Here is a 16,963-nt window from a genome sequence, read left to right on the forward strand (position 1 = left end):
AAAAATAAGTCGGTTTGGTTCGCAGCGTCGAAAAAAATTAATTAATTGTAATTTCCCATATAAGGAATAGATTTCTTCTGCTCTGCGATCTCGTTCAGAGAAAGTTCCGTTTTAGAAGGTTTAACGCCTAGCCCGCATTTGTCTTGCCATTCCCAGCAAACCAACTAACGTGCCTTTTGCGAGAGTTCCGCAAAATGCTCGCAAGCGAGCTTGTGTACAAGCGACATGGTTTTGTGTCGCAAAACGCTCGCAAACGAGTTCGCAAGCGAGCCAAAAATTAGCTCTACTTCTTGTGTGGCAAAACGCTCGCAAACGAGCTCGCGAGCGGGAGTTTTACAATAGGAAAGTGCGCTGCGACTGTGCTGCCGGTCGAAAGCCAAAAAAAGCAAGCCTTCGTGTGCCTTCGGTCCGGCAATTCTCCTTCGGCTTTGTGTTCACGTCTCGACAGATGACGTGTCGACAGATTAGTGGTCGAAAAGTCATTTGTGTTTTTCCTTTTTTACATGTGTCGAGCATTAGAAACAAGTGCAAATAAAGCGTGCGTTCCTTGCGCCGTCATTTCAATTATTTTCGTCCAACTGTGCAGTGCTAAGCTAAACATCTCTACCATCTCTTACGCATTTAAAAGAAATTTCTGCCAATCGGTAAGTACATTATTAATAAAAGAAATAAAATGTCTTACAAAAGAAAAAGCCGAACATATATCGGAGAGGCTCGACACGTGCAAAGAGCTACTGGAGATTTTGAGGTTAAATTGAATCATATGCAAAATATTTCGAAAGTTTTTCTCCTGGCGTGGGACAGACTCCAAAAAGTGTGTAAGAGGACTTCGAACCACTTTAGCACTACGAAGTAAGTTTTACTATTTTAGCTTGTGTAATTCCCCAATTTTAAATATATTTTATATTTTCTACAGATGCATTTAAACAGAAGTTTGCGCTCGACGATCAGGATTTCGACCATACAACTCAAAAATATTTCCAGTATGCTCAGGAACGGAAGGCCAGATTGGAAAAAAGTGATGCAAAAAAACTTAAATTTTAGTACATAGTTCATACATATTACACATTAAATTCATTTCATATTACAAATTAAAAATATTTTTTATTACGGAACAAAATGGGAACGGGTCCAAAAAAAACTCTCGCAAAAACTATTTCTTGCGAGCCTTTTGCGACATCGTTTGCAAGCCTTTTTGCGATATCATTTATGATAGCTCGCAAAGGAATCATTTGTGAGCCTTTTGCGATATCATTTATGAGTCTTTTTTGATACTGCTATGGGCTCGAAAAAAATATTTCTTTTGATATTATTTTATATCTTTTTTTTTTCATGTTGAAAATTTGTATTTTATTGTAAACAAGTTTACTGCTACCTTTCGTGGCAACTTAATCTAGTTTTACAATTTTATATCAAAAACGACTCATAAATGATATCGCAAAAGGCTCACAAATGATATCGCAAAAAGGCTCATAAATGATATCGCAAAAGGCTCGCAAACGATTCCTTTGCGAGCTATCATAAATGATACTTTCACTGCCACAAACGTAGCATTGTAAAACATTACAATATTTTAAACAGGTTGTCAGTTGTAAAGTCCGTCAATTCTCGACTTCTTTGTTTATCCCATATAAAAAAAGTGATTTTAAATAAAAATTATATATTTGTGATAAATGATATATTTAAACATAAGATCTAAGAGAATATATATATAAAATAAAATAAATCTTCGTAGTTATATTTGGAATTAGTTTTACATACATTTCAAATCCCTTGTCAATCGCGTGCTTTCCGACGAGAATGTGCAATGCAAAAATGTAGATGCGTGTCGCACCTTGAATACTCTCATGGCCAATACCCATAAATGTTCTAATTCAATTATGAAACATCTTATGTACATACATATGTACATAAATATATCCGGTTATTACATTAATATATTGCATGAGGGTATTCAAAATTACAGTTGTCTTCATGTTAAGTTCAAAGCTTCTTTTATTCAAATTTATCCAATTTTTATACCCGATTCTCAAAATAAGTATTGGGGTATATTAGATTTGTGGTAAAAGTGGATGTGTGTAACGTCCAGAAGGAATCGATTCCGATCTTATAAAGTATATATATTCTTGATCAGCATCAATAGCCGAGTCGATTGAGCCCTGTCTGTCCGTCCGTCTGTCCGTCCCTTTCAGCGCCTAATGCTCAAAGACTATAAGAGCTAGAGCAACGATGTTTTGGATCCAGACTTCTGTGATATGTCACTGCTACAAAAATATTTCAAAACTTTGCCCCGCCCACTTCCGCTCCCACAAAGGGCGAAAATCTGTGGCATCCACAATTTTAAAGATACGAGAAAACCAAAATTGTGAAAGCCCAAAATCTATAAGATAAAGTCGGTTTCGTTCGAAGCGTGAATAAAAAGTTCAATTTTGTTACCTAGTATTCTTCATGCTTCCGCCCGATCTAGAAGGATTCTTTTATAATTCTTCGCCAAAAGAAAGATAGTAAGTCTGATGCAAAGAACTATAGAGGTCCAGGTATCCGCTTTTCCTAAAATGCTTGACAAAATCTTAACTCCGCACCTGCAACATCTCTGCAAATCACTTATTTCTTGGAAACATTTTTTGGAGTTCACCTTCTTCATTATCAAACTCCTCCTATTTACATCGACTCCAGCCTCTTGTTGGCTCTTTACACCCTATGCGGTGGTTCTCTTCAGAGAATTACCCTCTCGCCTGAACCGTTTAGGGTCTTATGCTCGGATTAAAATTCTCGTCCTATTATTAAATTACTAATGCTCACATACCTTTCTCGTAATTAGTAATTGTATATGTATTGTAAATGCATGTTTTTTCTACTTTGCATATATGTTGTCTTCTGAAATTAAACTTTTGTTTCTTTTGCTTTTTTCCTAACTACTTATATTCTGTAACTTGTTTTTTTTTGCTGTTTTGCCTTAAGTAAAGTAAACTAAAGTAATTGCGTTAGAATTGTGTGAGTAAAAATACTTCTTTCAGAGAGAAGATATTTAAACCCACTTTATATTTCAGCAAAATCCAAAACAAATTGGATTTGAATATTGGATAGTGACCATGTTTTAAAACAACAAAGACTGTGGTAAAAAAAATTATATTTTTGCCATCGCCATTGTGAATAACACTTTGCAAGTACTTGTGATATCACTCTCAGATTCCGAGATGTTCAAACATACCTTTCATTATGCCAAGGTTCTGTATCACCATGTGGCCCTTTCTTATAACTTGGTTGCCAAGCTGACGAGTTCCTGTCTTATTTGCGTTTTCAGATTTATTCTGAGCACTGTAAAAAAAAATGTATAAATATTTCAGATATCTAGATTTGTTAAACATATGAGCTTTACGTACTTAGCAAAACCAATGAAGTCCTCGTGATTGGTATTCATGTAAGCTAGCTCAAAATCGATAAGAAGAAGAATTTGCTCTTTGCAACTATGCTCGCGTTGACGTACGTGTGTTGTAATAATGCGTTCTGTTTCCTCACGCAAACGAGGGTACCGACCCATCTGTGTCAAATATTATATCAGTGAGTTTGAAACCATATATATATATATATATATATAAACATACTTTAGCGGTGCACATCCGCACGACAACAGAAAGTTCCTGAACAACTAGATCTACGCACTTGATTACCGGTTCCTTTAGCAGTGCTATTTGTCGCTTCACAATAGCCTCAAAAGCCATATCCGGGGTGAAAAGACCGACGCGAATACCGTGAATATTGCGAATGGCGAATGAAATCTCTCGCCGCAATTCTTTCTCATCACAGGCCATCTTAACAATCTCGAAGCGTAGACTGTACCGAAAGAAGATTTATATTTGTAATAGTAATTTGGGGACGCTTACCGCTCGTGAAAAATGCGATTGATCTTGGCACCACCAGAGAGCTCGTTTGTGTTGACCAAAGCCGATCCACTGCCTTCAATAGTCCGTTCGAAGTCAGACTGAAGCTGCTGTATCATTCTATATTGACAAGAGAAAGTTCTTCTGTTAACTCATCCCATGAAAGCAGTATTTAATCTACGGGTTTTAAGGGAAAAAAACAGTATTGCGTAATAAAAGGAAGTGTTTCACCGACGACGTTTCATCGATGATATAGGGTGATTTAATACCAATACCCAATATATATGTTTTTTAAGATCAAAATTTACGGGTTCTCAATTAAAGACCGATCGTAAAATCGAGTCGTTTATCTTTACAATTATTTTAAACTCACTGTAGCATAGCCTTTGTCTTAATGCTGGCATCGCCTGGCTGGAAGTGCTTGAACTCCTCAACCTCCTTCTCCAGGGTTAGCATCTGCTTCTGCAATTTATCACGCAAGCCAGGTAATGTGTCGCGTATATGATTAGTTAGCTGCTGATTAAGAACTCGCTGTAAGTATGGAGTGCCTAGTCGATCGGCCATGTGACGATATGAGGAGTGGCTTAAAAAAAATTTGCGCTCAGCGGCCAATGCTTGGTGAATGTCTTTGCGCCCCTCTATGTCCTTTTGTGAACGATTAACAACTCCAATATAGCCGCGCCGCAAGGGAAGCAGCTTATTCTCCAGGATATCCCGCGCATCTGTCCCTTCGTCCATGAGATCAAGTTTTGTTATCACACCAATGGTCCGCACACCCTGTGGATCAACCTCTTTGGCCAGCTTAAGAGCATCCGAGTTGGCCAGATCGGTGTTAGCTGGTGTCACGGCCAGTATTAGGCATGTCTCTTTGCGAATAAACTGAAATATCATCTGCTTAATTTGCTGCTCAATGTCCACAGGTTGGTCACCGATTGCTACTTTTGTTAAGCCTGGCAAATCAATAAGTGTTAGGTTGAGTACGTGAGGCGAATAAACGCGTAAATTAATGGGAATGTTGGAGATGCCTTTATTGCTACCAGTAACACGATCCGTTTCATCCTCAATTTCTTTTCGAATCTCATCAAAATTCAAAAACTTTTTACCCTTACAATGAAGAAATTCTCCATATTCTGATTGAAATCAAGACACGGAAAAATGGAAGAAACGCATTAAATATTCAATAAGAATTCGATTTTCCAAACTTCTTACCGGTAACTCCGTGGATCAGCTGTAGTATCAAAGGCCTGCGAGTAACAATACCGGATCCCCGAGGTAAAAAATCTCTGTGAAAAATATAAAACATTCAGTGAAGTGAAGTAGAAAGAAATAGTTTTCTCGCAACGTGGGCCGCAGCTTTTTATACCCTTGCATATTGATCTCTGTCATGTCAGATTTACATTTGACATGGTCATCCTATTTATACAAACTGAAGTCAAGTTATTAATATACACATGAAACTACAGCGACACAAAAGAAGTATATATTCATGCATGCCCAGGGTTTTCCAACTCTTGCAAAAACGATTTTACGAAATGAAATACGAACTTGTACTATGCTTCGGGTGTGTCACTTTTTTCTTTTCTTTCAGTAAACAGCTGACATGTTGCCGCTCAATGTATTTTATTTGTACATATTGGTAACTCAAGGAAATTCAACTTCAATAACAGCACATTTTCAATTTAAATACGATTTTTAATATGTAACTGTTACATATTATTTCACATTCCCCTGGTAACTTGTCACCCATCGAGACCGTTGTTGTTTTTTTTGGATGGTTTGAAAACAGTTCGATTTTAGGTCTAATTCGAAATAAATTTAAAATAAATTTCAAATTAAATAAATATAATCTTACAGCATCAGCAAATATGGCATATTTGTTCGCGTATACTTATTAGTTATGCGTCAAGAGTGTAGAGGTATATTGGATTTATGGTGGAAATGGATGTGTAGCACCCAGAAGCATGATGCATCATGCCCCGTTTTCGACCCCATAAAGATTACATATATATTAAAACGAATGGGAGATTAAGTATGCCGACTATTAAGTTTTCACTTTGTACTAGAAATAGTCAGTCGAAGCTCACAGTTTGTTCGGAATGGAACCTACATTCTCTCGGAAATAAAGCCTTCCTAAATAATAGAAAAGAACTCTGTCTTTGTTATGTATTTTTACATACATATGTATGTATGTACATTCGCTCATTATATTCGTATATTCTATATTAATGATATTATATTATAAGGGGTAAAGGGTATAGGCATACACTGTATGCTCGATAGCACCGTCATGAAAAAACAATACAAGCAGGCAGTTCAAAAAAGTATGATAATCGTGTGCACATATGTACATACACTGACGATCAAGAGAAGCAAAAGCTAATTGAAAACGAGGGGGAACGTTGTGAGTTGCTGCGAATACCGCAACTCTACATTTATACCCGATACTAAGTCAGTATGGCTCTCCTTCGGCAGACGCCGCTAATATTAAACGGCACGACAAAGAGTGTGTGCGAGAGAGACAGAAAATCAGTCTGAGAGTGACGTCGGGCGCTGCGTAGCCAGTGCAAATTGATTTGTTCCTTTTGGCTATAAAAATTATCTGATCTGATCCAGATTCCGGAATCTGATAGATATGGTTATTATGTACGATTCTGCGTTTTTAGTGGGGGCGGAAGCGGGTGTGGCGAAATTTGGAAACAAACTCGTCTCGGTGCGATATATTAGGGGTTTGGATACCAAATTTGGTTGCTCTAGCTTTTATAGTCTCTGAGATCTAGGCGCTAATGTTTTACTCTAAGCAAAGCCGGCTATGCTACGTGTGTGTTAGAGAGAGACAGGGTGAGAAAAAATGAAATTGTTTTCTTGATGCTGGCTATAATAATAATACGATCCAATTCAGATTCTGCAGTCTAAAAGATATGGTCATTCTCTACGATTCTGTTTTTTTTTTGGTTTTCTCGTATGTTTAAAATTGATAGATTTTCGTCCTTTGTGGGGGCGAAAGTAGGCGGGGCAAAGTTTTGAAATATTCTTGTAGCAGTGACATATCACAGAAATCTGGATCCAAAACATCGTTGCTCTAGCTCTTATAGTCTTTGAGCAATAGGCGCTAATAGGGACGGACAGACAGACAGGGCTCAATCGACTCGGCTATTGATGCTGATCAAGAATATACATATATACTTTATGGGGTCGGAAACGATTCCTTCTGGACGTTACACACATCCATTTGCACCACCAATCTAATATACCCCAATACTCATTTTGAGTATCGGGTATAAAAAAGCAGAATGGAATTTAAAATAAAATATTTTATGTGGTATCACACTAAATACCTTTTTTCTTTTCGAAAATGTGCCACGCCCACTACCGCCCCCTTAAAAGGAGAAAATCTTTTGCGTCCACAATTTTGAAGATGCAAGAAAACAAAAAAAGCGCAGAATCGTAGAGAATGAATGCCAGACGGAACAAATTAAATTTTTTCAGTTCCTCCTCATTCTCTTTCTCACTAATTCAGGCCACTGTGCAGTATTTTTTTTTTATTTGTGGAACTTTATCCGATTGAAAACCTTAGGTCACTCGTGAAACGACTGCTTGGGCAGTACGAATCAGCGCCATCTAACCTAGGCGATCTCTGAGGACATGTACATAGATGCGAAATGTAATCGTATTCCAAAAAATATGTTTGGTAACTTGATAGTTAGCATTCCATACCGTATTAAAAAAGTAATATCGAATATGGGTCTATGCACAAAATGTTAATATTATGATTTTCTTTAATTTGTATAAAAAGTGCAAAAATTAGTACATGCGCGTTTTTTTGGTTTTTTATTTTTCATTCTTTGAAAAATTCTTATATTTATTTATATGTATATAAAAATTGATTTATATGGGGAAAAATTTGGTTTGCTTGGCTTTATCCGTTTGGCTGTTATGGGCGGCGAAAATCAGTAATTATGAGTATGTACTCACTTTTGCTCCCCACTGCATGTGTATGTACATATGTGTATGTACATAGTATGTTCATGGTATGTTGTATGTAATAGTATGTAGTTGTAAGGAATTTTCACATAGACTCATATGCGCATGCGTAATTCAGAGATGTTTCGGGTAACCTATTTTATAGCATGCATGCTCTAGTGCATATATTTTAATGCATATGTAGATACAAAGTAGGTGGGTATATATAAACGTACATATGTATCTCCTTTGTAGCCTGTTATATATTTGACATAGAAACATTCATATGTCCATACTTAATTGTCATTATAAAACTATTATTCTTTATGTCATTTCTAATTTAAGTATTTATTTGTATGTACAACAATATTAAATGGAAGTACAGAAGAACATTGATTTTTCCCAAACACAAGCTTTGGGGCGTGTTGTATGTTATTGTGTTTCTAACTTTTCAGAGAACATGAGAGAGCGCGCAGGTCGATAGATAAAAGAGTAATTCGGCGCAACTAAAGGGAATACATGGCTGATGCTAGTGTTATACTGTTTTGGCATTTGCTTTGCCATTAAACGACTCAGAATTATGCCACACAAATTCCATCCAACACACTTGCATCTATTTGTAAGAACGAAAAGAACAACTCACGAAAACAAATAAACAAACAAACAATTATCCTTACGGCTTAATTGGGATTCGGTTGATTCACCAAATGTTCCAAAACGATAAATATATCTACTTATGAACATTTTCATCTCATGCATTTGTATAACTTTACATTGATTTTATAGTGAGTTTATTAAGTCGAACAACTAACTCTAGGTCTACTTTTGTTTACCATTTTTTACCATTTATTAATACTATAATTCTATTTAATAGTTACATAAATGTGATTTTGCATAATATAATTTTTCAACGCATATATCTTGCCATAAGTCGAATTCTTTTTCGATAAACTTTTTGATCGAAAACTACGTTCGGTATATATGTATATTGCGAATAAGAATCAATATTCAGGTATTTTTGACCTTAAAGAAGTGCTTTGGAGATTCATGTATGTACATAAGCAATAAAATTGTATGAATGAACATTTTCACATAACCATCTGTTAATGCAGCCATTATAATCACATGTGTATTTAAACATTCCGGGACCACAAGAATATGATGGCTGTCAAAAAGCTGCTATAGGATTGATTGATCGGTCACGAGATCAATCTTGTATCTTTTAAGATACAGGGAAATTTAATGAGCATCAGACAACATAATATAATAAAGCTTAATCTATCAGGCTGCGCAGGTATTGAAAAGTCCATTACCCAACCTTTTTTGATATTTTTCTTATACGTGTAAATATGTACATATATGTTTACTTACTTGCCCACGAAGTTTTCCAGCACGGAACTCTTTCCTGCCGATTGGCCACCAACAACGGCTATCTGAGGCAAATCTAATTGCATGTGAACGCCGAGCGATGTGAACGCATCTTGCAGCTTGTTAACAATAGGTATCAAGTTGTCCATAGTGAAAAGAGTGGGGTATCTTTGATTGTTTATTGGAATCGGCTTTAATTACGATATAACGTTGTCGCAATTTATAAATTAATAGCTTCTACGTAGCTGCGCAAAGCAGACTCCTACGTCTGTCTTTATTACCGTTCTCCTCTGTTCTAGACTAGCTGACTCTTGTTGTTTTTAAATATTGATTTAAATGAGATCTGGAGTTATCTATTTTTCCACTCACTATATTATACTTTTATTTCACTATAACAGGCACTGCCAGTACTGAAAAATGTATGCTATTATTAATGAGAGAGAAAACAACTTTTTTAGCATGAATTATTTATGAGCTTAATATTGTTCTTGGAATATATGGACAATACACAGCCATTAATCCTCACGTAAAAATGACACGTTAACTCGTTAACACGATTGTAAAGGTAGTCTTTTAGCTTGATAATGAAAAAAGGAGTAAATTATAAACAAGTAAAATTTCACGATAAATTTGAATACACATTTATAAAAATTTATTTGCACATGTATGTACATGTCATTTTATCACAGGAAAAAAAAACCCTCAGTGGAAGTGCAAGCTTAAAGTAATAAGCGATAAAGTAGAAATCGCAAATGGTTTAAAACAATTCTGAGCAAACAAATATTTATTAGGTATAAAATATTGGTTTTTTGCACATAAACCATAAAAATGAATTGAATAACATAAAATTCTTTACGAATTGATGACCGTCGCCCAATTCGTTCAATGATTTTTTTTCAACTAAAATAAGGGATGCAAAAAGTAATTATCAACTACATATATTTTATCGAAAATACCACTCTGATGCATACAAAACACCACCTACATATCAGCAGCAGAGCAGTGGTGTATTTAGATTAGCTCACTCGATATCTGTCAATTTTAACAATCGGAAGTGACTTGCTCGAGCTATGTGACAGCAAAGTTCTTTTCGATTGAAAACTTGAAGACCGCAGTTGTGTTTTTCCTTGCATTTCACGTTTCGTGTCAAAATCTGAAGACTTAAAAGTAAGGAAAGATATTGTTACAAAAGAAGTAGAAAATAAATCGCAAACTTTTGAATTAATAATCAAATCAGAAGCCCACTCGATGTTTGCGGATTATTTGGATTGAACATTTTGACGCAAATTGAATTTAATACTTATATATATATTTTTTTTGAAGCATGCGTTACGTGGCTGCATACTTGTTGGCTGTTATCGGCGGAAAGGAAGCCCCCGCTAATGCAGACCTTGAGAAAATTCTCAGCTCTGTCGGTATTGAGGTGGATACTGAACGTCTTTCAAAGGTGATTAAGGAACTCGATGGCAAAAGTATTGAAGATCTGATCAAGGAAGGACGTGAAAAGCTGTCTTCGATGCCAGTCGGCGGCGGTGCTGTATCTGCTGCTCCGTCCGCAGGCACTCCAGCAGCTCCAGCTGGTGGGGACAAAAAAGAAGCTAGCAAAGATGAGAAGAAGGAAGATTCCGAGTCTGAGGATGACGACATGGGTTTCGCTCTCTTTGAGTAAACCGACATTGTTGGCATTCTCCCGAAAAGTCGTATATAAAGCAAAACACGTACAATATCATGAGGTTATATCACAAAAAATAAAAATGCGTTGCGGTACGTATATTAATTTATTTTTTGTTTTGTTAAGCTGGCTGTAAATAGGTGTGATGAACCAAAAACTTCACCATCTTTCGACTGAAAAATCCATTGATGCTTGACAAGTTTTCACTGATCATATGCCGCCACTTTCAACAGTTTTATTGCTAAAAACTACTTGTTTTACACTCTTTTTAAACCCATTTTTTTCTTTGTTTCAGAGCAGTCGCCATCTGAAATAAAGCTTTAATTTGCAGCTCGCTATTAAAAAATGTATTTCATAGCCCAGAAACATTTTGAATAGCTCAGTCATTTGAATCTTTATTTCCGTGAAATAAAATCTAAAGTGTTAAAACTTTGTATACAAAACTAAACCTGGTTTTTTTTTATTTTTCTAGCTTTTAAAATGGGTTAAATAGTAAGATGCAAAGTTATGTATGTTCTGTAATGTATATGTACATAATATTAAAATCTATGCGATATATTAATTAATGTTAAGAACACTTGTTGAATTTTGTATTAATTTTATTTGGATTTAACCCGTACATATAAGTACGATGACACTTTGCCCAATATTTGATTTCTTAAAACGGAAAATATCTAGATATGTATTTGTTAATGACGATATAGAGCTTTTCAAAGCGGATATATGTATATAGCGAAAGACGGCATTTAGTTATAACAGTATGCTAATGTATACTCTACATGGAAGAACATGTATATGGAATATTGACAGCCCCATTGACTCGATGTCCATTATTTTTATCCAGTCAATTGATTTATTTATTGATAACGAATTGAAAAAAATTAATGATCCACTTCGCCCTTGAAAGAACATGTACATTCAGCGTTTTGTGCGTATTAATATTGAAGATGATCTACCCAGGCTTCTTTAAGCTTACGCATTTTGCATATGATCTTGTCAACAATACGGGTATGGTTAAGCTCAAGAACATTTTGCCGCATTTTGGGCCAAGGCATGTACGTTGATAAAACTTTCTGTCTCGCCGAATAGTCCATACACTTTCTTGTTAATAAGTGTGTATTTAAGTTTAGATTTGAGAGGATACCGCGCAGTTGATAAAGATTGTTAGCCGTCTTGTCGCGAACAAATTTTATACGGGGCATTTTACCCATAAGACGCAGTTGTGTGAGCTCATGTTGGAGTTGACTGCTATAGCGCCACAACTCTGTTTCGAGAGCACCTCCTTCTTGTTCATCTGTGCGGCCCAGCCAATATACATTGATATGGGAGAAGTCGCTTGAAATCTTCACACGGGTAACATGCAGGCCTAGTCCTACAATCGATTGGACTGCCGCTCCAGTGGATAACATGTCTGTGATTTTTGTCATGAACAACTTGTTTAAGACGGATATACGACGGGTGTTGTGCTTTTTGGTATACGGGGAAAAATTTCCAAATGAAGAGCCTTGAAATACAAAGCTCGGTTTCTGAATACCGCCACAACTGACAGCATTATTATTCTCCAAGGGATACCAGCGCTTCTTACTGCCCGTCAAGCGATTTCCAAACAATTTTTCAAGAATTTTGCTCTGTCGTATCACATTATCGGAGTGTGTGTAGGTGACTTTAGTTCGCATATACGGACGTTGAATCTGAGTTAAGACTCTTGCGATGGCATTTTGTGGCGGTAAATAAAATGAGCGTAACATTTAATATGTTATTTATTTCCTGCTCTGCTAAATTTAAATCTTGAAAAACCGTATTATCTACATATAAATACACTGTATCTATATAATATTTAAGCAAAGTATATACATCACAATTAGCGATGAAACCAATATATCGTAAGTAATAAAATATAAATGCAATACAATAAATTGTATACGGTACTCCCGTGAGTTTTTATAAGCTCACACTGACGACCATCTACCATCCATTTCGGGGATGATCCGTAAGGTTTTGCTGTTCCGAAAATTTCCCAGTTCCATCCATCTGGGATGTTAATGTAACGCACGTGTCTATGCGATATTTAGCCGATGGTTTTCAAATACTACCCTAAAAAACAATGATACAAAATAGGTCGCTCCTAGACATATTTCAAATCGTTCAAGACTAAAACGACTACAAAAAAAAAACAGCAAACACGATACAAAATGGAGGACCCAGAAATTGGTGGTAATAAGTACACATGAATGTATTTGCTTTTTTTATGATTGGTAGTTTGCAGCCAATATACAAACAAAAAATACACGCATGTCGAAATGGACTGTATAAATGGAAAATCTCGCAATAAACATTTGGCATAATACTGCTACGGAACTGCTGATAGAACTGCAGCTCTTGTATTATTTCTACAACCAAGGCGCCGCACTAAACATAACGGCTAGTGTACATATATGGATTGCTTTATTATAGCCAATAACATAGCCAATTGAATAATTTACAATTGTTTAAATTTTCCAAATTGAAGTGTGGGAATCGAGGTTTCACATCTGTCAAAAAATTCCACGACTCCCCCGTGATGTGATCAGTGTTCAGTGGAAGTGTTGCATTTGAAAACTATCAAACAAACATCGCATAGAAACCTGCGGCTAATAGCCTTTCTAACACAGCACATCTACAGGGAACGGTGGGATTTTTTGACAGATGCGAAACCTATAACAGAACAGCCGGATCGGAGCAACACTACTGTTGATTTTAAAAAATCGGTGGAAAGGATTATATAAGCCATTACAAAATTGCCCAAGCCGTACGAAATAAAAATTTTTTAAAACATTGTTATCTTTCTGTACATACACTGTGCACACATACCTTAGTGCTTTTGTTGTTGTATTTTTGTTCATTTTGTCACAAACAATTCATACATTTTCGCATTTAATATCTGTTGAGACAACGAGCTTTTTCGCTGACTATGATTGTTCAATAATTTCACGAATTAATAATTTCCGAAACGTTATAAATTTTATTATAGTTATTTTGAGTGTTGAGGGTGGCCGAAGATGCCAGAGCCTTTTACAATAGTATTAGAGTGATATACTTGGATGAGGCAAGCGAGCCGATCTCGAGCCAAAGTAATAGATTGGGCACAAAAAAGGCCTGTTCTCCAACTATATCAAGCGGTAACTGCTAGAGCAGGCGCAGCTGCTGACGGCTTAGCGACGGCATAGGAAGGAAAATAGGAAAAGATAACAAGAGCGAGCATAGATAAAGACCAGATGAATAAATGAGAGCATGTTGCTAAGCGAGCATAGATAAAGCTACGCTTACGTTACGTTAGTATAATGACAAAAATGGAAAGGAAAGTGAATTGATAGGCAATAGAACGATGGTACAAAATTTACACTCGGGCTTCGCCCGAACATACTCCCCCCGAGGAAGGATCCATGCCTTTCACCTCATCTCGTAGAGGCAATAGACATAGTTTTGCAAGTGCTCTTCGGCTAACACCTGTAGCCTTTCTGATCAAGGCGTCTCAAGATACACCATCAGCTCCTGGGATGAGCTCGAGGATTCTCGCTAGAGGCCACTTCAGAGGAGGGAAGTTCTCGTCCTTAACAAGAACGACATCATTGACGTGAAGCTCAGGATTCCGGTTGCGCCACTTCGTTCTTTCTTGAAGACTGGTTAAATACGATTGGCGCCAGCGCCAGCTTTCTGCCAACGGTCCAAGCGATCGACGTTTAAATGAACCAAGTCCGGCTCCAAGAAGGTTGTGATGGAGGCGCCAACCAGAAAATGATTGGGCGTGAGTACATCGAGATCTGCAGGGTTCTCTGAAAGAGGAAACAATGACCTTGAATTAATGATTGCACAGATATTGCACGCGAGAGTGCGCAGCTCAAATCCAAGAAGCGAGGATCCAAGGGCACGTCGAAGATGATGCAGAGAGGAACGCAGACGTTGTAAGATCCTTCACAAGCTCGATGTGAACCGCCTTGGTGGAGAAGCATATAAAAATGCTCATGTAGCACTTTAGTGGGGGCCGGTTTCGAACTTCTGATTTATACAGGAACGGACCGCAATAGTCCACGCCGGTAACTAAAAATGCATGAAATTCGCTGACTCTGTCCACCGGAAGATCTGCCATTATTTGCTCAAGAGTTCGAGGCTTCACTCTAAAGCATTTGACACACTTTTGGATTACGTGTGCTACGGTCTTTCGGCCACCGATTGGCCAGTACGGTTGACGAATGATGGCTAAAAGCGACTGGGGTCCAGCGTGAAGGTGTTTTTCGTGTAAATGCCGTATCAGAGCAGAAGTGATGGAATGATTCTTGGGCAATATTATGGGATGCCGTGCTGCGAAGTGCAAGGTAGAGTTTTTAAGACTCCCTCCAACTCGAAGCAAACCGCAATCATCTAAAAATGGCGAAAGCGAGACGATCGAGCTTGAAGCCTTGATGTCCGTTCGCGTTTCCAGAAAGGGCTCTTATTTCAGTAGATAGACAAGATTGCTGAGTAAGACGAAGAAGCAGTTCGGTTCCCAAACGCAAGTCCTCCACAGTTATTCCAGACTTTCGTCGATGAATGAATTTGCATACATACGCAAAAATTCGTTGCATTTTGGGGAAGGAATTTACAAACTTTGATTCTTCCACCAAATATCTTGACGCGCAGTTTGTAATTAGTATGGTTTTTCGTGCCTCCAAAACCGGCTCTGGAAGAGCAGGCGTACTTGGCCATTGATCCTTACTGGCTGTCAAGTATGTAGGTCCATACTTCCAAAGATGACAATTGATGAGCTCAGCTGGTAATGATCCTCGAGAAAGCATATCGGCAGGGTTTAAATCAGTTGGCACGTGCAGCCAAGACATTCCAGATGTGAGTTCTTGAATAACAGAAAGTCTATTAGCGACAAATACATTGAAGTTGGATGGTTGATTCTTGATCCAAGCCAAAACGACTGTGGAGTCACACCAGCTATAATAAGAGCAATTGAAGTTCATCAGAGACACTTCATGCATAAGCTGAGCGAGTAGCGCTGCACCACATAATTCCAACTTGGGTATTGTGATAGTCTTCAGTGGCGCTACACGAGATCTGGAAGATAGAAGATTTGCCTTGACTCCATTGTCGCCTTGCGAAACAGCGTAGATGCAAGCTCCATAAGCACTCATGCTGGCATCACAAAATCCATGCATTTCAAGGTTGCTGCTTCGAAGGAACGATAGGCGCGGGAAAGAAATTTGTTGGATAGAGTCAAACTGCTGAATGAAGTTGATCCAAGTTGTGCGTAAGGAGACTGGCAGACTTTCATCCCAGTGAAGCTTTTCTTTCCACAGCTGCTGTAGAAATATTTTTGCTTTCGTAATTACTGGCCCTATAAGTCCGAGTGGATCATAAAATCGTGCAATAGTTGACAATACAACTCGCTTAGTTGGTTTCGAAGGGACTTGATTGGGACAGAATGAAAATAATAGCTCATCCGAAGTGGGATTCCATGCTGTAAGGAAACGATCCTGGGCTGGGGTACATATCTCAGTCTACTCCAGGGTCGAAATTACAGCAATATTTATAATTTGCATTGTTTAAGTGCGTCACCTTTGACAGGGGACATGTGATTCAAATGGACGTATTCCTTTATAAATGCGGAGTATTGGGCCTTGAGAAGTGGGTTGCGAACCAACTTGCGCTCTAGATTGAGGAATCTGCGATAGGCTTGTTGATAAGAATCTCCAAGAAGACTGTCACTCAGTTTTAAAGGCAATTGAACGGAGTACTCGCCACTTGGAAGCCGACCGCAATGTTTTTTGAAATGTTCCTCGCAAGCAATTTCCTCCTTTGTTGCTTCTGTAGCGGGACCGTGGCAGTTTTCCACTTCCCAGAACCTTCGCACTAGCTCATCCAAACCAACGGTAGGCGTTTGACTCAATTCCGTCGAACTAGGGGCGGCTAGGAGCACTGAGCTGTGGGAGTAATGACCTCCACCTGTGACAACCCAGCCGAGACGGGTTTTTTGTATTATAGGAAGTCCCCTCTCCAATTTGATCTGTCCAACGCATAAAATATCGTAAAATAAGCTGGCTCCAATAAGTACATCGAT

At 37.7% G+C, this 16,963-nt stretch overlaps 3 protein-coding genes, 1 long non-coding RNA gene and 1 other non-coding gene across 26 annotated transcripts in view; 3 read left to right on the forward strand and 2 right to left on the reverse strand.

Annotated features, from left to right (window-relative positions):
• shi (dynamin-1 shibire) overlaps positions 1 to 10,164 on the reverse strand; it is a 103,720-nt gene extending 93,556 nt beyond the window's left edge. For 19 of the 20 annotated variants that reach the window (XR_004470116.1, XM_033383337.1, XM_033383332.1 and 16 more), the window contains exons 1-8: positions 10,066 to 10,164; positions 9,213 to 9,633; positions 5,091 to 5,164; positions 4,255 to 5,011; positions 3,885 to 4,001; positions 3,606 to 3,834; positions 3,384 to 3,541; positions 3,212 to 3,318 (exon numbers count right to left, since the gene is read on the reverse strand). Coding sequence is in view for 19 of the 20 variants with exons in the window: in XM_033383337.1 (XP_033239228.1) it covers positions 3,212 to 3,318; positions 3,384 to 3,541; positions 3,606 to 3,834; positions 3,885 to 4,001; positions 4,255 to 5,011; positions 5,091 to 5,164; positions 9,213 to 9,358 (1,588 nt within the window). In the remaining variant the exon portion in view is untranslated. The remainder of the gene's footprint in view (positions 1 to 3,211; positions 3,319 to 3,383; positions 3,542 to 3,605; positions 3,835 to 3,884; positions 4,002 to 4,254; positions 5,012 to 5,090; positions 5,165 to 9,212; positions 9,634 to 10,065) is intronic. The other variant, XM_033383319.1, reaches the window with a different exon arrangement.
• On the forward strand, positions 441 to 1,098 carry LOC26533871 (uncharacterized). 2 transcript variants are annotated; one of them, XR_001453401.2, is made up of 3 exons: positions 441 to 644; positions 694 to 852; positions 917 to 1,098. It is a non-coding gene; the product is annotated as an uncharacterized lncRNA (long non-coding RNA). The 2 variants fall into 2 exon arrangements; XR_004470117.1 differs by having other exon boundaries at positions 444 to 852.
• A 58-nt stretch (positions 10,165 to 10,222) lies between the features above and the next one.
• RpLP2 (ribosomal protein LP2) lies at positions 10,223 to 11,329 on the forward strand. Of its 2 annotated transcripts, none has more exons than XM_033383339.1 (3): positions 10,223 to 10,376; positions 10,533 to 10,973; positions 11,177 to 11,329. In XM_033383339.1, exon 2 carries the CDS (start codon positions 10,534 to 10,536, stop codon positions 10,876 to 10,878), a length of 345 nt encoding a protein of 114 aa, XP_033239230.1. In that variant the 5' UTR covers positions 10,223 to 10,376; position 10,533; the 3' UTR covers positions 10,879 to 10,973; positions 11,177 to 11,329. The 2 variants fall into 2 exon arrangements, with proteins under 2 accessions (XP_033239230.1, XP_033239229.1); XM_033383338.1 differs by having other exon boundaries at positions 11,182 to 11,329.
• On the reverse strand, positions 10,757 to 12,786 carry LOC4811756 (uncharacterized). Its single transcript, XM_001352292.3, has one exon. It carries the CDS (start codon positions 12,627 to 12,629, stop codon positions 11,817 to 11,819), a length of 813 nt encoding a protein of 270 aa, XP_001352328.1. The 5' UTR covers positions 12,630 to 12,786; the 3' UTR covers positions 10,757 to 11,816.
• On the forward strand, positions 11,019 to 11,098 carry LOC117185264 (small nucleolar RNA Me28S-Am982). Its single transcript, XR_004470840.1, has one exon. It is a non-coding gene; the product is annotated as a small nucleolar RNA Me28S-Am982 (small nucleolar RNA).
• Positions 12,787 to 16,963: the final 4,177 nt, after the last annotated feature.

Source organism: Drosophila pseudoobscura, chromosome X, assembly GCF_009870125.1.
Source record: "Drosophila pseudoobscura strain MV-25-SWS-2005 chromosome X, UCI_Dpse_MV25, whole genome shotgun sequence".
NCBI lineage: Eukaryota > Metazoa > Arthropoda > Insecta > Diptera > Drosophilidae > Drosophila > Drosophila pseudoobscura.

Excerpts from the sequence above, each read along its gene's own strand:
- RpLP2 (XM_033383339.1), top strand. The coding sequence starts at position 10,534 with ATGCGTTACGTGGCTGCATACTTGTTGGCTGTTATCGGCGGAAAGGAA.
- LOC4811756 (XM_001352292.3), bottom strand. The coding sequence starts at position 12,629 with ATGTTACGCTCATTTTATTTACCGCCACAAAATGCCATCGCAAGAGTC.